The 25957-nt window shown below is 43.6% G+C and overlaps 2 protein-coding genes and 1 pseudogene across 2 annotated transcripts in view; 1 reads left to right on the forward strand and 2 right to left on the reverse strand.

The window, feature by feature from the left end:
- Window positions 1-464: 464 nt before the first annotated feature.
- LOC147417637 (uncharacterized) lies at window positions 465-1067 on the reverse strand. The gene has a single exon (XM_086506760.1). The coding sequence runs from the start codon at window positions 1065-1067 to the stop codon at window positions 465-467; it is 603 nt and encodes a 200-aa protein (XP_086362886.1).
- An 11200-nt stretch (window positions 1068-12267) lies between these two features.
- On the reverse strand, window positions 12268-12870 carry LOC147417638 (uncharacterized; annotated as a pseudogene).
- Window positions 12871-12886: 16 nt separating this feature from the next.
- LOC147417639 (uncharacterized) overlaps window positions 12887-25957 on the forward strand; it is a 30263-nt gene continuing 17192 nt past the window's right edge. Inside the window, 2 exon segments of the mRNA XM_086507026.1 lie at window positions 12887-12951; window positions 15120-15248. Of these exon segments, the coding sequence (XP_086363152.1) occupies window positions 12887-12951; window positions 15120-15248 (194 nt within the window).

Raw genomic sequence — 25957 nt, forward strand, 5'->3', positions numbered from 1 at the left:
CAGCATCCTCCCCTCTAGCCCTAAGATCTTGTTTTCCATGTCTTTTCCCTCTCCAATTGGGGCTTCTCCTTCATGTGCTCTAGAACAAGCATCCTTTTGTCAAACTAGTGCTTGTATGCGATTAACACAAGGGCTTAGAGTTAACACAAAGGTGCAGAATAGGCAAGGCTTGTGTGTTGCTCACCAAGAACAAGATCTTAGGGCTGATCTGGGGTAATCCCATCAGGGATGAGAGAGAAGGGAGGAGCGATGGCTGATCTAGCTCTATAACACAGAAAATGCAACTTGAGAGGTTTGGTTGTTTTCAGAAAACACAACCACCAAAGGGGAGCGATCTCAGTTTTAAGGGAGTTCTTCACGATGGAAGCAATCAACAGGGGAACGCTGGCTTAGGAGAAAAACCTCAACGTCTGATACCATGTGAGAGTGGGCAGCGAAAGCGAAAGCGGAAGCATGAACATCAACTATAATGCTGCCAACAATAGCATATAGCTCAGGTTGAGTCCTTTCCAGGGATACATGAAGATCTGCTTTATTTTGTCCACATTTGCCATACGGTTAAAAGCTTGTGTTGCGTTCGACCACAAACCATCAAATCTCTCATGTAGCTTACTCTTGCATTGAGCTCCACCTGGATCAAAAGGAATTATAAGAAACTTCCCAAACTTATAGTTGAGATTACATACTTCTTCATTTAACATGAGCTGCAACCTCCTGGATCTAACATTAATTTGCAATGAAACATCGTCACCCCCTCTATCTTTAGAGCATATGATAGGCATCTCTAGACAATCAAACCCTATGGCATGCTTTAAAATCCCCAATCCTTTGCAAGCATGTCTACTATCCTCATTGTAAGGTTCTATTGCACTTTCAGATCCCTCATGACATATGTCATCTTGAACTTGGTCTTGCAAACCATCTTTGTTTGCTTCTAGAACCTTGTCCACAACAAAATCTTCATCCAGCTTATTTGAAGTAATGTCAACATTAGGCTCATTGCAATGCTCATACATATCATGCTCATTAGACACAATGTTATTGCCAAATATGGATGATTTTTGCATTAAGCACCTTTAATACTAGGTTGGTAACCTAACAGGACATAAAAGTGTCCTTTCAAGGTTTTGAAAAAAACCTCCAAAACCATAGTAGATCCACTCATTTTGTAAAATCCTTTCATGAGGTTATAGTTCAAGGGCTACTACACATGGAAAAAATAAGAAACTTGTAAAATTTCTCATCTTTTGGTCACACCAAGCCTCCAAAGTTGATGGACCAGTGCATTTTCATCAAAACAGTAATTTCTTACGTTTTGTTGCATAAAAATAAGATTAGGGATTTTTGTAGGACTTAAGATAAATTCCCTAGTTAACTTCAATGGGTTGGTGATCAGAACATATGATTGCTTCTCACTCACTATTTTTTGTTTTGCCAAAATAAATAGGTACAAAAAAGTTGAATTTTTACCATTCTGCAAACCTATCATCAAAGTTTCTATAGCCACACTCAATACAAATAATATATGCATGTTTTCTTAGCTCCCTATTGTCCTTTATGTTCATAAGGAGCCATGGAGCATGTCAAAAGAATAATACATATCTTACCAAGGGGAATCTTGGGGACAAAGATGAAGTGCTAAATACAGCAAACATGAAAAACCTTGGTTCAACATTATGAGTTGTAGAATCCCATAGAAACTATTCAATATCTAGCCAAATTTGATCCTTATGACTAGATATGGTTACTACCTACAAAATGCATGTAGTTGTCACAAGAAACTAACAATATGGAAAAAGCTATACTTGATATACTAGAATGTTTTGTTTTCTTCTATAATTGAAAAAATCAACCATCGTTGAATACTATGCAAAATAGGGTATTAGGTGCCCCAAAACTCAAGGAATATTAGCTTTATGTTACAATATGCGACGTAGAAAATCAAAAATGAATTTGGATATCATGAAATCCACCAAAAAAATCATAGAAGGGCTAAAATTGGCTAAAAAACAGGATTTGACAATTTTTGTAATTTGGTCATAACTTACAACTTTAATATTTATTTCTCCCTAGAAGCATCAGGACATGTTGAGGACTACTAAAGATAGTTCTCTAGAATTATATACCTCACAAAAATGAAATCTAGAGTGGTATAGTTGCAAAAAGTTGAAAAAAAGCCAAAAATAGGACCCATTTTTTCACACAGTTTAGGTTGTGAAATGTTGTGCAAGGACAAGGTTAAAGATGGAATTGATATTCCAAAAAAATGTCGAGTTTTTTTCAGCTCATGAGACAACTTTCTAGATAGATAGCACCTCAAAATCCATTTTGACACTCTTGACATAATTCAAGGAAAATGGTCACTTAATAGGACATAAAAGTGTCCCATTACCAACCTAGTGTTAAGACATGTGGCGTTGCTCCAAGAACTTTACATGGGTGAGAGAACTTTGTCAGCTGGGCTCATACAGAAGGTATGAGGCATAAAGTTGTCTTTGACATGTCATATGCTGAATGTGGCAACCATGTGTTGCATATGGTGCTTGCTAATGGGTATGGCGAATGTGGCTGTTAGGTGCAGCGCAAATGAGAGCTTTGCTCAAGATGAGTGATCCGATTGTGCTCAAGGTTCCTTTCACTTACGAAAGGGAGAGCCTTCCGTTCCTTTAATGAGAGAGTGCAAGTGGACACAAACAAAGTGGTAAACATAGTGCATGAAGGTGCTGAGACTGAGAGATAGAGAGAAAAGAATACGACACCAGAAAAGTTGTCAAACTCTCCTCCGAAGGCCCCACTCTTTATGGCAAGAGTGGTCTACTATTGATTGCACAATCTCTACAATGCTATGGACTTGCCGACGATGATGAGGACAACAACGAGACGGGCTGGAATCTGAAAAAATGCTCTCACCTTTGCTGGCATCAAGCTCACACCCTGTGCGATCTCACTAAAGCCTACAACCTCTACGAGATCGCCAACGATCTAACTCCGGCCCATGATCTTGCATCAACTGCAGGCACAGCTGAGCCTGATCAAATTGGTCTTACTCTGAAAGCAAAACCCACGTGATCATAAGCGCAGAGTCGATGTGTACGTGAACATGGCAAGAAAGCCCGTCCGCTGTGCATCTACGGAACATATTGTCAAACATTGTCTTGCCTATAGCACCACCTTTTGCCCTGATCGATAACTTTGTGAAGGTTACCTTTATGGGAGGATGGCTCACCAAAAATTTCCTAGTCTTCATGCTGCTACAACTGAACCTAGCATACATATCCAATCAAGTGGATGTCGAAGCCAACCTGTGTTGGAGCAGTAAACAGAAGACCGCTATGAACACCATCAGATGGTGTCCTGCTAGGAGGTAGCATCATCCTCTATGGAAAACACAAGCCAAGGTACTACTGTCCACCCAAAACATCAACTCTGAGGGGCTAAAAAAGGCTGTTGTAACGCAGATTTCAGCGCTTCCGTTCACCCCCGATAGATGTCGGGAGTGTAGGAGAGGCTTGATGGAGTGTGGATCTCTCGTACCACAGTCGTCGCAGGGCAGAAAATAGAGGAAAACTAGCAAGGTTTTAAGGCTCGAAACAGTGTCGTGTGAAGAGGATACGGGCCGGCAATGGACCGGATGCAAAGCCGAGAAGTCGAAGGCAAGATCAGAGGTAGAAAGCCCATCATCCCCCTGTCCATGCTAAAAATGAAGGTCCCTTGGGCCGCTTGATGGGGCTGCTTTTCCCCTCTCCAATTGCGGGTCCTCCTTCACGTGCTCCAAAACAAGTGTCCTTTCATCGAACCGATGCTCGTATGCGATTAACGCAAGGGCCGAAAGTTAATGCAAAGGTGCAGATTAGGCAAGTCTTGTGTGTTTGCCGCCAAGAACAATATCTTAGGTCTCTTTTTGGCCTAGAGGAGCTACGAGGCCTCACGGCCAACCTACCCATCGAAGACCTTGATCAACTCTCCATCCCCTCTTCCAAAAGGTGGCACCGCCAATGCGGCTTTTGTATCGCGGAATAGTGCCTTCTCCAAGCCTAACCAAGGCGGTATTCTTTCAAGCCCCCCCCTCACTTTCCCGACCACCTTCGGCTCCCTCTCGGAAAACTCCTCCTCCTTCGCCTTTGCCCCATCCCTAGCCATGAACCCGCCTATGGATACACTACCCGTTCTTCCCGCCATCAACAAACCGTTGGAATTTGACAAAATTGTTACCCTTTCTTTAGTGGAGTTCAAAACCCTTAACCACAAGCTCCACAAAGCCTCTTCGCACCTCACTCATTTGCAAACTCTTCTCGCCAACCAAAAAGCCCCCCTTAGCCTTTGTATGAAGCCTCCCCGCCTCTCCCTAGAGGACTCTCAAGCGCAAGCGCTTTTGAGTGCCAAAATAGAAGCTCTTAACATCCAATTCCAATTGGATTGCACCCAAGCCTACATTCTCGCCCAAGGTATTCTTGTCACCAACCTTCAAAAACTCTTTGACTCCTACCATGACATAGTTGAAGAAAGGCTTCTTGACCTCACCAAGAAGCTTGCCTCCATCTCTTTTCCAAGGGTCCAACCTTCGACTTGGGCCAATCAACTCCTCGCATGGAAGCTTTCCTCGCTACAAGAGTTTGATGCTCAACTTCAAAATGCAATCCTCCAAACCCACTTGGCCTCTTCAATGAACAAGGCGGCCCATAATGCAAGGAAGAGGGATCAAGCTACCATTTTGGAGGAAGTGGAGTCTCTCCCAAAGGAAGAAACTGTTGGCGAATTGGTGCATCATGAGGTGACCACTCAAATGAAGAATCTTCTCTCACCTCCACCAAAGAGGCCTTCTAACCCTAAAAACTCCCATCGGGTAGTCCATAATAAGAAAACCCTCCCTTTGGCAAGAGCCTCTCATGAAGAGGGTTTGCATCAACCCTTCAAGAAATCTAAACCCTCCTCCCCGGGAATCCTCCCTTCCGCTTACACCCCTTGTAAACCACCATCGAGCTCCTCCTCCAAGAATCCCCTTTTTAGTCCTTTGGATCCCTCCTCCATGTAACTCCTCTTTTCTCCCCCTCTCTTGCCATGATTATAGAAAAAGGTCTAAATATTGGCTCCCCCTCACCAACCCCCTTCTCTACAAAATCTTAGCCTTGGGTAAGCAAACACTTTTTACCTTAGAACATAAGATTACTAATTTCTCCTTTCACAACCTAGCCAATCACTCTATCTCATCCGCAGAACGTAGAATTTTAGGTCTAGGACTCAATTACATTTCCCCCTCCCCTCCACCACCCTCTTCTTCTATCTTCGGGGGTTACTCCAACCTTGAGAGAAGCTTACAACTAAAACTGTTTTTCAAAGAAGCGCTCCCTCTCTCTCCTTCTTTTTCTCTCCCTAAACCCTCTTGGAGCCCTCCGTCTCACTCCACCACCTTGAGGCGTGCCTTTGATTGTACTTTCTCTCGGTTAAAACCCCTCCTTATTTATTTTTCTCCTTTTCTACCCAAAACCCTGTTGTTGAACGCCATCTTTTCTCTAAAAAACGATCATAAAATTTTAATTTAACCGGCCGACAAAAACCTTGGACCCAACATTCTCTCACAATCGTGGTACACTAAAGAGGCACTACGCCATCTCTTAGACCCTCTCACCTACTCTCCCATCACTACCCTCCTTTGCCTTTTGTACAATCTACTCTTTTTTCCATTGTTATAAACTTTCATCTCCTACCTTCCAAAGAGAGAGCGTTCATCCTCTCTTCTTCTCTTGCCCCTCCCAAGCCTTGTCCCTTCTTTCTTCTATCTAAAATTCATAAACCTATTCTTGTAGGCCGCCCCATTTGTTCATACAACGGGTATATCCTAGAAAATGACTCAAAGTGGTTACATGTGCAACTCTTCCCCATTCTCTTCGCTAAAAAGCAACACCTCAAGGACTCTCATTCTCTCATCTTAGACTTAGCCTCTATCCCCTTATCCCCCCATGTCACTCTCTTTACCTTTTATGTTGAATCCTTGTACCCTAGCATTCCTATCCAAGAGGGGCTTAACGCTCTGGAAAGCTCTATCCTAGGTTTCTTCTTCTATCCCAAAGTCCTCTTCATTCTTTCCCTTGCCTCTCTCATTCTCAACCATCACTACATCTCTTTTAAAGGAAAATTCTGGCATCAAGTCAAAGTAACCGTTTTGGGGTCTAATTTTGCGGTGGTGTACGCATGTCTTTTTCTTTGCTCTTTGGAAGAAGGCGGGAATCTTGTCTCTTCCCCTTCTCTCCTATACTTGAAGAGGTTCATAGACGACACTTTTGGGATGTGGGACGGTCCCCCGCCATCCTAGAAAAGCACCTCCTTGAGTATGGACATCCCCTCCAAGAGCATATAAAAATCACTCCTTTCATCTCTTCACAGGAACATTTTACCTTGGACATACACTTTTTTAAAGGGCCCTCCTTCTTCTCAAAGGGGATTTTAGACACGCATTGTTGCCAAAAACCTCTTAACTCGTACAACTACATCTTGTGGCAATCTTAACACCCCACCCACCAGAAAATTGCATTTATTCTTTCTGAGCTCAAGAGGTATATCATTAGGGAAAACTCGCTTGAGGGATTTATTTCAAATTCGCAACCTGTTATTCCTTCGGCTGAGGGCCAAAGGATACCCGACGCCCTTTTTGAGAGCTTTTTTTCTTTATGTTACCTATGCTTCGAGGCCCTCTCTCCTTCTTAAAGATAACCACAAGAATGCCCCACCTTCCATTGTCAAAATCCCCTTTTCTTCCTTCACCCGCAAACTCAACCTAGCCGCTCCATTAACCAACCTCTTTTTAAGCTTCTTGTAAATAACTACGAACTCCCCCCTATTTCCAAACTGGTCATTTGTTGGCTTAATGCACCTAATATGGGAAATCATCTCTCTAAAAGTAACCCCACTCCCCCTTTCCCTTACCTCCCCTGTATTCATTAAAATCTATACCCCCCCCCCCCCCCCCCCCACACACACACACACACACACTCAACCCTACCCATACCGCTACCCTCCCCCATATATTTTAAATCAAAGTTCCCACCATGCCCCCCTCCTATTACTCCATAATTTTGGTCATAGTTCCCCCGATACCACCCCCCTCTTACTCCAAAATTTTTGGTCTTAGTCCCCCCATACCACCCTCCTCTTACTCCATAGACTTTTGGTCCAAGTCCCTTTCTCTTTGTACCACCCAAGTTAACACTCTTTAAACCTCCCTCTTTCCCTCCTTTTCCTACCCCATTTAAGAGCTAATTCCCCTCTATTAAAGTGGCCTCCTCCTCTTTAAACCCTATACCTACCTTGGGAACCCCTCTTCTCTCAAGTGGATACCTATTAAAAACCCTCCTACTCCTCTTATATGGTTGACACCACTGAAGAGCTAATGGCAAAATGCGTTTGGTGTTTAACCTATTTTGCACGATCTCCTCCCCCTTCCCCCCTTCTCTACACTCTAGAGGATTTCCTCTCTCTCATCTCTCTCTCCTTCCTTAAGTTGGCAAAATTAATTTTATCGCTTGCTTAGTTTTTTAGCTAGTCAAGATACTTGGCTTTTGATAAAGTGTTTTAATTTTGAGATGTTGTTATAGCAAAGCCTTCCATTGCTCAAAAAAATTATATCTTTACATCAATGCATAGAGGGCTTCGTGCCTTTTATTGAGGCTATAGATCACCTAAATTGGAGTTCAAATGAAGGAGTTATGATTAGAAGAGTGAACTACTGTGTACTAGGTCAAAAAACGACTGTGTGTGTGTGTGTGTGAGAGAGAGAGAGAGAGAGAGAGAGATAAAGGTAGAGAGAGAAAGAGAGAGAGAAATAGAGAGAGAGAGAGAGAGAGAGAGAGAGAGAGAGAGAGAGAGAGAGAGAGAGAGAGAAAGAGAGAGAGATAGAGGGAAAGAGAGAGAAAAATAGAGAGAGAGAGAGAGAGAGAGAGAGAGAGAGAGAGAGAGAGAGAGAGAGAGAGAGAGAGAGGGGGGGGGAAGAGGGAGAGAAAGAGAGAGATAGAAATTGAGAGAGGGAGAGGGAGGGAGAGAGAGAGAGAGAGAGAGAGAGAGAGAGAGGGAAAGAGGGAAAGAGGGAGGGAGAGGGAGATAGAGAAACAGAGATATCAGTGGGAAAAAGGAGATAGATAGAGAGAGAGAGAGAGAGAGAGAGAGAGAGAGAGAGAGAGAGAGAGAGAGAGAGAGGAAGATAAAGAAATAGGGATATAAAGAGCAATGGTTGTAGGCGAAGCAGCCATTTTGTGATGTGCGCAGTGCGGGTATGCTTCTGCTTCTGTAGAGTGCTATGAAAAAGACCTTCTTTATGTGAAGCTGATGTAATTCAAAAATTACTTTCTACTCTCTTCTCTTTAGCTTCTCTATCTTTCTCTCTCTCTTCCTATCTCTTTTTCCCCATGAAATAGGCATTAGGTTGGATAGCTTTCAAGGGTACCATATCTCAAAATGGAGGCAGCCATGCAATGTGCAAAGCAATCCCTTGAATAAGGAGCTACTGTGAAGATATGCTACGCAAGAAGTAAAATAAAAAAGCTCTTCTTCATAGCAGTCTAGAGAAGCAGGAGCACTCTGGCACTGTGCACAATACAAAACGATGGCTACATTTACAACCATAACTCTTTATCTCTACTCAAAATGATGGCTACATTTACGTAATTGTATACATATTTGTTTATGCATGTATGTAGGCACTAAATACGAGAGCAGAGATGCTTCCTCTTGAGTATAGTCCTTTTTTAATCGTGGCGTTGCAGTCATTGATCCACTCATGCATGGATTACTGCAATGTACCTTTGGTTTTACCACGGTTGAGACTATGATGATATCTAAAGAGGTTCCACTTGACCTTTGGCACTACTAGCCTCTACTTAGGTCTACTAGTATGTATATGTATCTACATGATTGTGTGCTAATATATTCGTGTACATATTTATAGATGAGTCAGTAGGGGAAAAAGCTAAATCTCATATTGCTCTTTGTAATGTAGATGTCATACAAGAGACCAGCTGGTGGAGAGCAGCCATCTAGCTCTTCTCAGTACTAGCCATAGGGGGGCTTGCGAGGGGCTAATAATTCACAGACGTTGTTTAACCGATGATGAATGCGTCGCATAGGCGAGGTACATCTTGTATAAGTGAGGACATTGTTTTTCTAAAAATTGGTCGTCGCATAAACAACGGCATCCCTTGCATAATCGACACAAAATAATTAAAATCGCTGCATAAATGACCTTATGACTACGCCTTGCTTAAGCGACAAAGACCAGCGAGGCTGGTAGCGACGGTTGCACATTTCCATGGCGTCTCTCATGCAAGGCACTTTTATAATACTCCCTCGTGTCTTCAAATTTCTCGTGGGAATCTTTCACACAGCTTTACCAGTGAAAATAAAGTAGCTATATGCTGAACGAGGCGCAGATACCCCACCCCACCCACCCCTCCCCCAGTGTTCATGACCTGCTATGTGTGCGCATGTGTAGGTTCGAGGTCTCTCCTTCAGCCCTCTCTCTCTGGTATGTTTTCTTGGCTATCTCTTGCCCATGTTTTCTCAGGGATGTTTATTGTGTAGGTTCTGGAATCCGAGTGCACCTGAGAGGCCTCCTTTCGAGATGGTAGTTGGCCTCTTGGTGGCACCCATTGACAGGTTACATGACATGTTTGAGAAGTTCCCGAGTGCGGAGGAGCTGAAGGAAGTGAAACCCAAGTAGCTAGCTAATACCAGTAGCACCTCTGACGATCTGTAGCTCAGGATGATAAGAAATGTGTGTATACATCGAATAAAGGAGGTGCTCATGCGGCCACTTGTGTCTGCATTTGCACATACTGCATTTTCAAGCGCATGTAAAAAGTGTGTAGGTACACAAGGTTTTGAAGATTAATCTAAGATGACTATCAAGTTTGCATTAAGAATAGTATCGATCCCAAGTTTTAATTGTGCTTGGTGCGGCAGTTTGCAAGAAATTAGGTTTGTTTTAAGTCGACGGACATACAAGCACCCATATTGTCGAGGGGTAGCAGGGCTTTGGAAATTCGACCCAATTAGCATTTTCTTGAGATGGTTGTAGCAAATCCTCGTCGCATGAACTTTGGATTTTCTCTTTTAAGCGAAGAAAGAAATAGTCTGCTTTTGTAAATGTGCAAATGCCAGCAAACCCTTGCTATGGTTGTAGACAATAGCATTCACTCCAATGATGTAATGACCTAGATTCACAAATTGGTGGCCTCTTGACGGTTCACATCTCATACTTACATACCTCAAGGACTCAACTGATGAACAATCCCATCAGGCTTGTTTGATGATCTTCTATCAGCATACATTGACTCACCCACATTGTTGTCAACATACAAGCTCTTTCTCAGTATTCCATCTGACACCGCTCATGAGATAAGTGTGTATCCATGTATTCGAGTCTCATTACAAAGCCATCCTCCGTGAGTTGGAGAATATGTTCTCTATAGAAAGTCATCTTTGTGCCCAACTCCAGTGTCGACTGTATCCATATGCTCACGGTATCTACCTGAATTTGATCCTGACATATGAGTTTGGTGATCTCTGTCCTTGTAAGAGATAGGAGAGTGCATCTAGGGAGTACTGGGCCATGAGCTCTAGATATATTCCCACTCATAGTGCCCAACTCAATATGGTATCCAACTCTCTCATCATCTCCTCCTCATCACCGTCAGAAGGCTGCCCATCCGGGCATTAAAGTCCCCAAGAAGGATGAACTCCCATATATCATAATCTAATACCGCAAATGCAGACTACCTTCTAGGTGCAGCATACTTCTACAATATTAACACTACAGCTCGCTCAATACCTAGTACGAGTTTTACAGCTTCATCTTCAAGCTAGTATAGGCGTATAAATATGCTACCAGCAACTTGATTCTATGCACGAACAACCAACTACTACCCTCAGTCAATATTAAGCATGAAAATATGTACCTTGAGTCCTAATTTGTTTGCAGGCATGTGTAAGCCATTAAGAAGCTGCACTTGCATGAGCATGAAGCTGCCAATTCCCGATTCAATCACCAAGTGGCACTCGGGGTGCGTGAAGCAAAGTAGTGCCATAGTAGTAGTAAGAGCGCAAGCAGAGCATAATATACCTGAGTAGGGAGACAATGACAACTTGGAGCTGAGTGAGCATGGCGCACAGAACATCCAACGGGCTCAAAAGGAGGCCCTTCTTCTTGGACACCGACTTGTTGGCTCCCACCATCCCTTGCTTGGCCTTCTCCACAACTCTTTCGCCATCCCTGCCATTGCTCTCACCTTTGTCGGCATCAAGATCACACCCTGCACGATCTCACTGAAGCCTACAACCTCTACGAGATTTCCAATGATCTAACTCCGGCTCATGATCCTGCATCAGTTGTAAGCTAAGCTGAGCCTGATAAAATTGACCTTACTCTAGAAGCAAAACCCACGTGAACATAAGGGCAGAGTCGACGTGGACGTGAACACTTTAGTCAGCTCCTCCAATGCTATTGTAGGCTTGCACACATGGGGTTGCTGTGTGTATCCCTTAAACAAGGATATAACATCCCTTACAATGAGCTCATAAGAAATCCGTCCTAATTTTACATTTGCATCACACTTAGCACACACATCTACTCAAGCCGATGTTGAAGCCACCCTGTGCTGGAGCAGTCAACAGAAAACCGCAATGAACACCACCAGATGGTGTCCTGCCAAGAGGTAGCATCATCCTCTGCGGAAAACACAAGCCAAGGTGGGAAGTCAAAGGCAATGCACCAGATGCAAAGTTGGGAAGTCGAAGGCAAGATCAGAGGTAGAAAGCCCAACATCCTCCCCTCTAGCCCTAAGATCTTGTTCTCCATGTCGTTTTCCTCTCCAATTGCGGCTTCTCCTTCATGTGCTCTAGAACAAGCATCCTTTTGTGAAACTAGTGCTTGTATGCGATTAACACAAGGGCTGAGAGTTAACGCAAAGGTGCAGAATAGGCAAGGATTGTGTGTTGGCCACCAAGAACAAGATCTTAGGGCTGATCTGGGGTAATCCCATCAGGGATGAGAGAGAAGGGAGGAGCGATGGCTGATCTGGCTCTATAACACAGAAAATGCAACTTGAGAGGTTTGGCTGTTTTCAGAAAACACAACCACCAAAGGGGAGCGATCTCAGTTTTGAGGGAGTTCTTCACGATGGAAGCAATCAAAAGGGGAACGCTGGCTTAGGAGAAAAACCTCAACGTCTGATACCATGTGAGAGTGGGCAGCGAAAGCGAAAGCGGAAGCATGAACATCAACTATAATGCTGCCAACAATAGCATATAGCTCAGGTTGAGTCCTCTCCAGGGATACATGAAGATCTACTTCATTTTGTCCACATCTGCCATACGGTTATAAGCTTGTGCTGCGTTTGACCACAAACCATCAAATCTCTCATGTAGCTTACTCTTGCATTGAGCTCCACCTGGATCGAAAGGAATTATAAGAAACTTCCCAAACTTATAGTTGAGATTACATACTTCTTCATTTAACATGAGCTGCAACCTCCTGGATCTAACATTAATTTGCAATGAAACATCGTCACCTCCTCTATCTTTAGAGCATATCATAGGCATCTCTAGACAATCAAACCCTATGGCATGCTTTAAAATCCCCAATCCTTTGCAAGCATGTCTACAGTCCTCATTGTAAGGTTCTATTGCACTTTCAGATCCCTCATGACATATGTCATCTTGAACTTGATCTTGCAAACCATCTTTGTTTGATTCTAGAACCTTGTCCACAACAAAATCTTCATCCAGCTTATTTGAAGTAATGTCAACATTAGGCTCATTGCAATGCTCATACATATCATGCTCATCAAACACAGTGTTATTGCCAAATATGGATGATTTTTGCATTAAGCACCTTTATGCCATGTGGCGTTGCTCCAAGAACTTTACATGGGTGAGAGAACTTTGTCAGCTGGGCTCATACAGAAGGTATGAGGCATAAAGTTGTCTTTGACATGTCATATGCCGAATGTGGCAACCATGTGTTGCATATGGTGCTTGCTAATGCGTATGGCGAATGTGGCTGTTAGGTGCAACGCAAATGAGAGCTTTGCTCAAGATGAGTTATCTGATTGTGCTCAAGGTTCCTTTCACTTACGAAAGGGAGAGCCTTCCGTTCCTTTAATGAGAGAGTGCAAGTGGACACAAACAAAGTGGTAAACATAGTGCATGAAGGTGCTGATACTGAGAGATAGAGAGAGAAGAATACGACACCAGAAAAGTTGTCAAACTCTCCTCCGAAGGCCCCACTCTTTATGGCGAGAGTGGTCTACTATTGATTGCACAATCTCTACAATGCTATGGACTTGCCGAGGATGATGAGGACAACGACGAGACGGGCTAGAATCTGAAAAAATGCTCTCACCTTTGCTGGCATCAAGCTCACACCCTGTGCGATCTCACTGAAGCCTACAACCTCTACGAGATCGCCAACGATCTAACTCCGACCCATGATCTTGCATCAACTGCAGGCACAGCTGAGCCTGATCAAATTGGTCTTACTCTGAAAGCAAAACCCACGTGATCATAAGTGCAGAGTCGACGTGTACGTGAACATGGCAAGAAAGCCCGTCCGCTGTGCATCTATGGACATATTGTCAAACATTGTCTTGCCTATAGCACCACCTTTTGCCCTGATCGACAACTTAGTGAAGGTTACCTTTATGGCAGGATGGCTCACCAAAAATTTCCTAGTCTTCATGCTGCTACAAGTGAGCCTAGCATACATATCCACTCAAGTGGATGTCGAAGCCAACTTGTGCTGGAGCAGTCAACAAAAGACCGCTATGAACACCATCAGATGGTGTCCTGCTAGGAGGTAGCATCATCCTCTATGGAAAACACAAGCCAAGGTACTACTGTCCACCCAAAACTTCAACTCTGAGGGGCTAAAAAAGGCTGTTGTAACGCAGATTTTAACGCTTCTGTTCACCCCTGATAGATGTCGGGAGTGTAGGAGAGGCTTGATGGAGTGTGGATCTCTCGTACCATAGTCGTCGGAGGGCTGAAAATAGAGGAAAAATAGCAAGGTTTTAAGGCTCGAAATAGTGTCGTGTGAAGAGGATACGGGCCGGCAATGCACCGGATGCAAAGCCGAGAAGTCGAAGGCAAGATCAGAGGTAGAAAGCCCATCATCCCCCTGTCCATGCTAAAAATGAAGGTCCCTTGGGCCGCTTGATGGGGCTGCTTTTCCCCTCTCCAATTGCGGGTCCTCCTTCACGTGCTCGAAAACAAGCGTCCTTTCATTGAACCGATGCTCGTATGCGATTAACGCAAGGGCCGAAAGTTAATGCAAAGATGCAGATTAGGCAAGTCTTGTGTGTTGGCTGCCAAGAACAATATCTTAGGACTGATCTGGGGCAATCGCTTCGGGGATGAGAGAGAAGGGAGGAGCAATGGCTGGTCTGGCCTCCATAGCACAAAAAATGCAGCCAAAGAGATGAAAACACTGGCTGTTTGAAGAAAACACAGCCACCAAGGGGGAGTGATCTCAGTTTTGAGGGAGTTGTTCATGACAGAAGCAATCAGCAGGGGATTGCTGGATTAGGAGAAGAACCTCAGTGTCTGATACCATGTGAGAGAGGGCAGTGGAAGCGCAAGTGGAAGTGCTAGCGCTGCCAACAACAACATATAGCTCAGGTTGAGTCCTTTGTCGGAATACATGAAGATCTGCTTCATTTTGTCTACATCTGCTATACGGTTATAAGCTCATGCTGCATTCGACGACAAACCATCAAATCACTCATGTAGCTTACTCTTGCATTGAATTTGTTCTTGAGCGTGTTTCTCTTTCAGTTTTGCTACCTGATCTTGCATTTGATTCATAACCTTTTGAAGCATCTGTAGCATTTTTGTTTGATCTATTTTGTTGTAATCCACTCCATTCATGGCTACTTCGACCTCATCTGTAGATTCTTGATCTATTGATATTTTTACTTGCATTGACGTTACGTGCAGATACGATGTTTGTGTTAGTCTGACATATAGTTTGTTTTAAATATACAGATACGATGAGTGACCAGGGTCATAGAGTGAAGTTGATGTTCATCAAGACTTTGCTACGTACCACTAGACTATCAGGAGAGGCTTTGATGGAGTGATCAGCATGAGGATGACAAGAAATATGTTATCAACACACTAGAGACAGAGTATGGGACAGGATGGAGTCACAAGTGGATGGTCAAGCAAATGTGCAAACTCATGGGTCATCGACGCGACGCAGCATGGTAAGTAGAGAGAAAGAAATAAAGAAAGAAAGAAAGAAAGAAGGAAAGAAATAAAGAAAGAAAGAAAGAAAGAAAGATTTTTAACGTCTATGTCAGCAGGCCGAAACCGACTTATGAGACAAATCAAATGTACATGGTGTGTATGTCTTCCGTCTATCGGAAAGACAAATGAAACAAAACTATTATGCGCCACCTCGCTGCCCTGTTGGGTGTAGAGATTCCATCCTTGCCAACATCTCTTAATGTCCAAAAGCATGAGCAATATGCCTCAGCCTCAGCACCTGCTACCAAACTCTTTGTCCAAGCAACCAACCAAGGGAATCTAGTTGCTTCACTATTCTCTATCCTTGAGCTATCCGAGAAATGCATTACTTCCATTGATATGCCCCAATGGTGGCTGCCGAGTATCATAGGCTGCCTTTTGCACCTCTTTGTGCCTTCAAAACTTTTGTGACTATGAGGCATCCACCTCATAAACTTGGTCCAAGCAATCAGCCAACCGAAGTTGCTCGATTGACCTCCCCGCATTTTAGATTCGCACTTCGACACCCTACCTTACTGTCAGCAATAAGCGTATAGTTTATTTACTGCCTCGCTGCCATGAGTCCAGTGGCCCCATCTTAGCCAACACTATTTGATGAGCAGAAGCATGTGCATAATCACTCTCCGAGCATACCCATTATCATCATTGACCTCGCATTTTGCTGTCGTGGCTCCAATCCAAGCTACTAGCCAAACAAAGCAACTTGAATAAGACGCGGGCTGGTGCTCACCGAAGCCCGCCCGCTCGCAATACGGGTCGTGCATTACATCAGCCACCAGCTCTTCCTCCCATGTATTTTTGAGAGACACCTCACCAGGTTTGCACACACCGCAAAAACTTTTACCGTTCTTTTCAGTACCTCGCTCTGTTGTAGTGATTTGGACTCTATTACATTGACCTTTCTCATGTGCACTCATGTAGTACTTCCACTCGTTGATTAGCCCTCTTTGAAGATAAAGAAACCATTGGCCAACCAATCGTGTTCCTTGCTGCCTGCCGGCATGGTATCGAATACACTTTACCCGTCTTACATTCTCTTATATTCCACCTCGTCATGGGGGAATGAAGCGGCCATTTGCAGCCTACAGTAGAATAAACCCCCGCTGATCCATTAGGTACACCAAACATCTGCTCACATTTTGCTTATCAAGACCAGAGAACGGCTGTAACTCCCCTAGATTAGCCTTGCATCGGCCAAGTGTATTCCCTTTTGCTATTATCTCTGCACCTTCATACATGCGTACCGTTCCATAATCAAACGCATCCCAGCATTGGGTACCTTCTCCGAGGTCCCATATGAAGGTATTGCGTGCACTCACCTTCCCTATAAAATTGAGTTTGAGGGTTAGTCATCATGACGACGAGACCCCTGTTGTCTTTTCCATTATACTTACCAGCTAACTCCCCGGGGGATTCACTCTATATACAAAATGGGATGCCACCTGCGAGTAGGCAACTTTGATAAAACCCCTATATATGACTTATATTAGGGAATATGACCCCCCTTTCTACGCTTATACGACAGTCAATGAAGAAAACTATCATACCCCTATCTTACATACAAAGTTTAGGTCTCACATAATCTAATTGAGTAAAACTTGTCAAAGAGTGTGTAGCATAGTGACAGGTAACGCACTAAGGAACCACTTCTAATGATAACTAGATGTGCCCTCAATGTGTCTTACTTTGAATTTCAAACTATGTGCCCAATCAGGCTGCACTCTAGCTACTCGTCCAATTCTGACGCGTCCAAAGTTGGTGTAAATCAACCATTGACCTGCTCCAAATCAGCCCTTATTTATGACCTGATTGATGCAAAATTTTATATGTGACCTGATAAAAAAATTCCCGTAAACTCATCCGAGTTCTAGTGCACATCGTTAACTAATTGTTACAAGTAATCAACCCAGGTGAGTCCCCCCCTCCCCCCCTTCAAATATGATACCCCCTCCCTTATTTTTAAGCTTGAGAGATAAATTATTGGGGGTCTGCCCCTAACTTATACGCTTATGTAACTTGTACAAAAAAACCCCTCCCCTGCAGTTATGTGGTGCGGTAAGTTTTTCATGGTGAATCCCCCGGGGCTAACTCGCATATCTTCACCTTCAGCAGGCCTTGCTCACTTCCCTTGAGTAACTCGAAAAGGGGCTCCTTTTCCACAAACCCAGGCAGCCCTCGTCGCCGTCCATGACTTCAACAACCACCCCCTTCAGTAAGCACCATAGAGCCTCCGCTCCTGGTGTGAGAAACAACTTCCCACCCATTTGCATCGTTAGTCAGGCGGGTGAGAGACCCCCATCCTTCCATACCAGCCAATTGGCCGTCCTGTACCATGCTGCTCCTGGTGAGCATTAGGTTCCGATACCAAAACACGAGCATAAAAAAAAATCTGGGTTCTATATCCCAGAACCCCTAAGTAATATCCTTTCTGAACCCACACTCGGCCCACACTTTGTCATATCCCTGCATCTCATTCGGCCCACTAGTCTGGATGTCACCTGTCCATGCCATTGGGACCATTCAGGAGGTCGCCCGCTTTATGGCAAGACGCCTCAAGCAAAGGTACATCCAACCCTCTAATTGTATCGTATCTGGCTAGTCAAGCCAGGCCCGGAAGCTCAAGCTGCCCATAGTTAGGCTTCGTGCATCTCCCACCAATAGGTACCTCCTCAAGGATACCATGACCGAGAACTGACCATCTGTGCCATCCTCAACCTCATACATGCGCATCCATAACAGGACCTGCACCCTCTCATTCAATTGTATCCTAATGGTGACCACTCCCGGAGGGTCCACTTTAAATTGTTTCGGCTCAGTGAATAGCCCGTAAGAGGACTCCAAATACCTTTCCCTTTAAATTTCCATAACCTCAGCCATGATCCGATCACCGTGCCTTACTGTCAGGTCATACCCCCAATCACGTCTTGCTACACCTCGTACATCACTGACCACTCACGTCAAAGTCACGCCCATCATTGTTGGTAAGTCCCTACTCACTCCACCTGGTTGTGGAGGATCTGTCCACCCATTCCAAGCATCTCCACAATCCAATTCACGCCCTAGTATCATGACATCCGTGCAACATTCCAGGTCCACCGCCTCATCTTGAGTTGATGGGCTGCCTACCCCCAGCTTCTTGCATACAGAAGGCATGCAGCCATAAACTTCCACAGTCCCCTTCTTGGGTGCACCAAATGTAACATTCAATGGCCTAATAACTTATATGTAGCGGAAATTAGCATGAACATAGTGGGCATTTCATTAGAATAAATTCCTAATGAGAATTACAAGAGTGCTTGGGTGGAGAGAGCAACAAAAAGCATAACACCTAGTTAGTTAGCATCAACAATACTTTCAAAAGAGAGAGAAATTAAGCTATTAACAACAATTGAGGACCGGATTTGCATGGAGCCGGTCCCCCCTCCAAAAGGCTTTGTATTATGGTTTCTCCCATCAAGAGAGACATTGTACAATACAATTCTTTGTGTTCCTTCAAGACTAGCTAGTGCAATGAAGATGGAAGCTTCATTCACTAAGCAAAACACTTAACAACACAACTTGAATTATCCCCGTTCTCAGACCCAAGACCTCACACACCTTCGAAGATGGTGAGAGCTAGCAGGGTAGGAGAGTAGATTGAGAGGAAGAAGGAGTATCTTACGAGAAAGATGTACATCTCCTCACATAATCACTCATATTAGCATAGCTTAGCTTAGTAATTAGCTTGGTAGAGAAGATGAGCATGCATTGAAGCTTGGCTCTTGGTTGGATTTGCATCCACATGCCAAGAGAGTGTTGATGTAGGCTTCTATCTCACAAGCTTGGAGTAGGTGATGAGCTCTCCATTAAAGCTTGGGAGGAGATAGAGTATTCTTTCTTCACACATGGTCAAGTGTGAGTGTGTGTGTGTTAATACCAAGCAAAAATCAGCCCTCTCTCTCTCTCTCTCTCTCTCTCTCTCTCTTAGGCGAGCCCTTCCTGCTATTTTGGTCTGGCTTTTACCTCATTGGACCTCCCCAAGTCAAACCAATAGGTAATAAGCAGCATAAGTGATAGCCTTCTGACATGTGTCCCCCTTTCCCCTTTTGTGAGAGCTTTAGGTAATTAAATTATTAAACTAAACTCTCATTGGACCCCTTTGCCTCCTGGCCAATAGGAATCAGGCAAGCCATTGGGCTCCTGAATGCTCATTGGACCCCTTGGGAGACTGTCCAATAGTCTTCTAGGAGACTTAATTATCATTGATTTCTTTTATTAAATGTTTTTAAATTAATTAAACTAGATTTACTCTAGTATAAATCTCATTGGTCCACCTCCAAGGCCATCCAATAGGAATTGGGAACACCTTGTGGGCATCTGGCCTAGGGAGCTGACATGTGTCCCTAATTCCCTTTGTGTAAAGGGAACCTGTGTGTGTGTGTGTGTGTGTGTGTGTGGCTTTATCTCTCATCCCCTAGAAAAAGGGCTCCTTCCCTCCCATGTAGGGATGTGCAAAGACTTTTAGGGCACACACAAAGCATCCAATTTTCCCTAGGGTTGACCTTTGGACACAATCTTTGAATTTTGGAACCTTAGCATTTTGGAAGTCTTAATGGGCTGGACCTTAGGGTCTTTTTAGCCCATTGTTTCACATGGATCTTTTGCAGATGGCCCCCCCTTTGGATCCCTACTTTCCCTCCTTTGGATCCCTACTGTGGCCGGTCTGCTAGCTTAACCAATATTCTAGCTTTTTCTACCCTGGCACTTCCCCACATTAAATGATCAGTTTAATATGAGAAAATCATTTAGGAGAATTAGATATTGATTATTATGACATTACCTCTCTCTTGAAATCATAGTCGTCCTCGACTATGGTGTAGAGAAGATAAAGCATATTCATGAGTCCTTTTCTTAGCGGGTAGAGGATCCCTATGTTACACTACGACATCATTCCATAATGGATGACTAGTCCATTTGGCGCTTTAGAGCTTGAGGCTGCCGCAAGCATGTCTGCACATTAGTCCTATCAGTCTTCCGTAGTAAAGAGACAAGCTCTACTTGGTGTTTGGGAGACGTCGTCTCCACAAACTTGATCTAAGCATGCATGCTACTTCATTTTTGTGCAGAAATAAAGAAAAAGAGAGTCTTATAAGACAAAAACTTTTTTCATTTTTAACATTTTGTACATTTGCTTACTCTTGGGAAGCATTGTAAGCACTGACAAGGTTTAGGTTATCCTTTAATTGTATGCCTTGCATCCATCTAGCATCTTCAAAAGGATAATTCTTAAACTTAATAAGATATCGTCTGATAGTCTTACCGCCTCTTAATACCTTGTCTTCATGTCGGAGAATGGCTGCAGCACCTCTTCTTGGTCCTCGATCTCCGGTGGGTCTTCAATAGTTGGTGCTTGAGGTGGCTCTCCTTTGTAAGGCTTTAATAGGCTCACATGGAAAGCATTGTGTATGAGCCAATGATTGGGCAACTTGAGTTGATAGGCCATCTCATTGATTGGCCTAAGAATCTGGAAGGGACCATAGTACATTTTTACTAGTTTAGCATAGTACTTTTGGTGGCCCGTAGGATTCTTGCCCGTCGTGTGCCTTAATCGAGCCTTGGGAAACTTTAACAAGACCCAATCGTTTTCTTTAAAGGTTTGGGCTCTTCTGTGCTTGTCAGCAGCAGCCTTTTGCCTTTGCTGTGAGATAGAGATAGCATTCTTAATCTTTTGAAAAGATTCTTGTAGGTCTCGGCTATACTCATCTGCAGCGAAGATCTTCCCATGTACCTTAAGTAGCAAGGGACTTTTTGATCTTCCCTCAATTACCTCGAAAGGTGCTTTTCCCGTGGAAGTATGTACAGTGTTATTGTAAGCATACTCCACTAAGGGTAAGTACTTCTCCCATTGGGATCTTTGATCTACTTCTGTTACATAGGCTTTTAGTAGATCGAGAATTGTTAGGTTAGCTATTTCACTTTGGCCATCCGTTTGTGGATGATAGGCCGAAGAGAAGTTTAGCCTTGTCTGTAAATTCTCAAAGAGACCCTTCCAAAAATTATTGGTCATTCTAGGATCTCTATCCGACACTATGGACATTGGCAAGCCATGGTACTTGAAAATTTGTGAAATGAAGAGGGTTGCCATTTGATGGGCTTTGATAGTCTTTTTGACAGGTATAAAATGAGCTTGTTTACTGAACCTGTCTACTATCGTCCATATTCCCGTATTCCCATGGATAGACTTAAGAAATCCAAAGATAAAATCCATGGATATGCTCTCCCATGGTGAGTTAGGGATTGGCAAGGGTTGAAGTAATCCAAGTTTCTTCCCTCTATCAAATTTTGTCTTTTGGCATACCACACTTTTGGAAACATACTCTTGTATGTTCACTTTCATGGTAGGCCAATAGAAATATGTTTCAATTCCCTTAAAGGTAGACTGAATCCCTCTATGCCCCGCATAAGGTGGAGCATGACATTCATACATTACTTTCTCACGTAGTGAGTTAGTAACGCATAGTCTATTGCCATAGAGAAGATAACCATCTTGTAAAGTAAATGGTTCTTCTTTCTTCCCTAATGCAAGGGCTGAAATCACGTCTCTAAAGTCGGGATCAATAGCGTACTCATCTATCATTGAAGATAGATCATTGTGAGTTGCTATGGAAACCGCATTCACTCTCGGCCGTCTTGAGAGTGCATCAACTACTTGATTATGCTTGCCAGCAATGTGAGCAATATGAAAATGAAATTGCGAAAGGAAATTTTCCCACCTCATTTGTTTTTCGGAGAGCTTGGTCTGCATCATGAAGTACTTAAGACTTTGGTGATCCGTTCGCAGAATGAAAGGAGTCCCCAATAAATAGTGCTTCCATGAGTCTAAGGCATGTAGAACTGCAAGGAGTTCCTTTTCGTATATGCCTAGAGATTGCTCAACAAGGTCGAGCCTTCGACTCTCATAGCCTATGGCGTGCCCTTCTTGGAGCAAAACAGCTCCAAGGCAATCACTGCAAGCATCACATTGGACCTCAAACGGTTTTGAGAGGTTCGGTAGTGTAAGCACAGGTTGAGAGGTAACCTTTTCTTTAAGCTTTTCGAAAGCATTGTTCTCCTTAGCAGACCATGTATACCTAATGATTTTCTTTGTTAGGTCATGTAATGGTCCCGCAATTTGTGAGAACTTTTCTATGAAGCGTTTATAGTATGCACACATACCTATAAAGCTTCTTAGTTCATGAAGATTCCTTGGTTTAGGCCATCCTTTTATTACCTCTACCTTAGATGGATCCATTTGGATGCCATCTTGAGAGATAATGTGACCTAAATACTGGATCTCTTGCAAGAAAAATTCACTTTTCTTTCGATTAACATAGAGTTTATTCTCTCTTAAAACTTGAAATATTACCTGGAGATGTTGCTTGTGTTCCTCCAATGAATTAGAGTAGATGATAATATCATTAAAGAACACTCCAGTGAAGGTTCGATGAGGCCTGAACAGCTTCTCCATCAAGCGGTTGAATGTGGCTGGTGCATTGGTCAAGCCAAAAGGCATGACAATGTATTCGTAAAGACCAAATGTAGTACGAAATGCGGTCTTTACAATGTCTTGGTCAACTATCCTTATTTGATGATAGCCACTTTTTAGGTCAATCCTACTGAAGTAGGTCGATCCTTGTAGCTTATCAAATAGGTCTTCTACCCGTGGAACGGGAAACCTATTCTTGATAGTGATCCTATTTAGTGCTCTATAGTCGACACACATATGATATGTGCTGTCTTTCTTTTGCACTAATAGCACTGGTGAGCAAAATGGAGATGAGCTAGGCCTAACCATGCCCTTCTCAACTAACTCATGCACTTGCCGCATAATCTCCTCTTGTTGAGCTTGAGAAACTCTATAAGGAGGTTTATTAGGCGGTGAACTTCCTGGAAGAAGTTCAATTGCATGGTCATCATTACCTCGTTTAGGAGGTAGCTCACAAGGGATGTCATCAATAAAAACATCTTTAAACCCCTTGAGAAAATTGGATAACTCTAATTCCTTTTGGTTGCTTTTATTTTCTTTTGCTAAAGCATTAGGTTCATTTTGAGAATCTTTAACAAAAATCATGTACACGGAAATAGAGCTCTTTATTGATTTGTTGAAAGCTGATGTATGTACAATGGGGATGGTGTTACCCATTTCCTTAGCATCTATATACATGTCTTTTTCCCTGAACTTAAAGGAGATTCTCCTTTCAGGAAATTTAACATCGGCAGCAAGGCGGTCAAACCATGGTGCCCCTAGGATTACATCCTCATGCTTGAGAGGAGAGATAAAGAAGTCCTCTTTGTCCACATAGCCTTGGACATGAAGCCTCAATTTCCCGATTAAGGGAGTGACTGAAGCTTCTTGCCCCTTGAAGGCACTGTCTGCGGGTAGGATATCTCCCATCTCGTAAGATTGCATGCCTAGCTTGGTGGCCAACTCTATAGATATAAAATTGTGAGTAGAACCAGGGTCAAAGAGAATAAAAGTATCATGTTCTCTTACCTTTCCCCAAGCATGGCATAGAGGAGATCCTTTGTGAGTTGTTTGGTGAGTCTCCTCCTCTTGGATTTCAACCAAGGAAGCTCTAGGAGGATCTTGGCGGTTGTTCTTTTGTGGACAAGCGCGGTACACATGCCCTTGTTTGCCGCACTTGAAACACCGGTTATCCTCGCGATAACGCTCAAGCTCTTCAGGAGAGAGTTTGTTCTTACCTTTGTAAACTCCCTTCTCTTTAGCTTTGTTGGAGTTGCCCTTAGGAGACTTTTGGACATTGTCCTTCCCCTTAGGCTCATTGGAACCCTTGTTTTCCGGGGGCTTATTATTTCTTTTAACCCCCGTTTGGAAATTGATTCGAGAGGCCACCATAGTATGGTGTATTACTGCCGATATGGTACGCGGCCTTTGGGAGTTGACATACTCCGCCATTTCTTCGGTTAAGCCCGCACAAAATTGTTGCTTTTGTTCTCCAAAATCCAACTTTTTGAAGACAGTGGCTTTGAGTTGTAAGTCCCAAAACTTGTCTACATATTTGTGGATGGATTCATTGGGAGAGAGCTTTAAGCTTCGCCATTCGGTGAGTACTTTGTCTTTGGCATCGGTGGCCAAAAACTGCTTCATAATGGAAGCTCTTAAAGCCTTCCATGTTCGAGGAGCTTCACCGTTGGCTCGTAGGCTAGACCACCATTGTTTGGCGGACTTTTGAAAGTACATAGCTACATGGCGTAGCTTAGAGGACTCCGTGAAGCCCTCATCTCCAAACGCCGCATCGAATTGCTGGATAAAGGCCAAGACTTTGTCCGTAGCACCAAAGGTACCATCATAGGTAAGGAAAGAGATGCTCTTCCCTCCCTCTTTGAATTTCTTCAGCTTGGACGACCTCTTCCATGCGGCATAGGATTTCCTACGGCCTCTTCTTTTTGATGGTTCAAAGGTTGCACCATCACTTTCTTCAGAGGGTGAAGAATTTGAAGAAGGTGGAGAAGAGGGTGACCTCTTTCTCGCCTTTTTCTTGTCTTCATCTTTGTCATCTTCACCATAGCTTTCATAAGAGGAAGAGGATGAAGAAGATGGAGAAGAGGGTGTCCTCTTTCTCGCCTTTTTCTTCTCTTGATTTTTATCATCCCTCTTTGAATTGTGGTGAGGAGAAGAATACGATGGTCTTCTCCGCTTTTTATCATCTCTCTTTGAATTATGATGTGGCGAAGAGTGCGATGGTCTTCTCCGCTTTGGTGGTGATGGAGAGCGTTTAGCCCGCCGTCTTCGTGGAGCCATCTCTGCCGAGGTGGCGGGAGACTCGCTTCTTTCTCGTTCCTTCGGTGGAGGCTCTTGAGTTCTCCTTTGGGAAGGAGATGCATCATCAAGAAGTAAATTCTTGAGCCCTTCGTAAGGATTCTCTTCTTCTTCCCAAATCGGAAAGAGACCTCTTTTGGGAGTCTCACTAGGAGGCTTCCTAGATGTTCTCTCGTCATGGTGATTAGCTTGAAGAATCCCGTGAGCACGGAGCTGCCGTTGCACTTCAATTTGGAGAGATGGATTGCCCATGGCTTGATGAAGCCTAGAAACAAGATAGTTAACAAGCATCGAAGCATCATTAGTAGCTTGCTCATGAGCTAAATCAAAGTTATCAACATTAATTTCACTCTCTTTACTATTGTCAGCCAATCTAACAACTTTTAGGTGTACTTTGGCACTTCAAGCCCTAGTTGCTACTCCTCTTTACCCCTTTAGAAAAAGCACTCAAGCTACTGTACCCGCGGCTCGAATACCATTAATTGCAAGGAATAGAAGAGAGGGTCTTTCAACACCAAAACAACACCAGCTCCTGTCAAGCTTCTAATAGCTCAATAGTGGTTAAGCCGTAGGCAAGCCCCGTAGGACTCCACTATCAAGACCATAGCTCTCAACGCTGATGCCCCATTAACTGCACAAAGGCAGGCGCACTGCAAGGCTGAAAAATCCCTATTCTACTTACTCACATGCAATTAATAATACCAACCATTTGTAGCTAGCTTGAGGACCTCACTTCTTGAGCAAGAAAAGAGAAACCTTGAGCTCTGATACCAATGTAACATTCAATGGCCTAATAACTTATATGTAGCAGAAATTAGCATGAACATAGTGGGCATTTCATTAGAATAAATTCCTAATGAGAATTAC

Source organism: Adiantum capillus-veneris, chromosome 30, assembly GCF_014529385.1.
Source record: "Adiantum capillus-veneris isolate H3 chromosome 30, ASM1452938v2, whole genome shotgun sequence".
In the NCBI taxonomy this organism is placed as follows: domain Eukaryota; kingdom Viridiplantae; phylum Streptophyta; class Polypodiopsida; order Polypodiales; family Pteridaceae; genus Adiantum; species Adiantum capillus-veneris.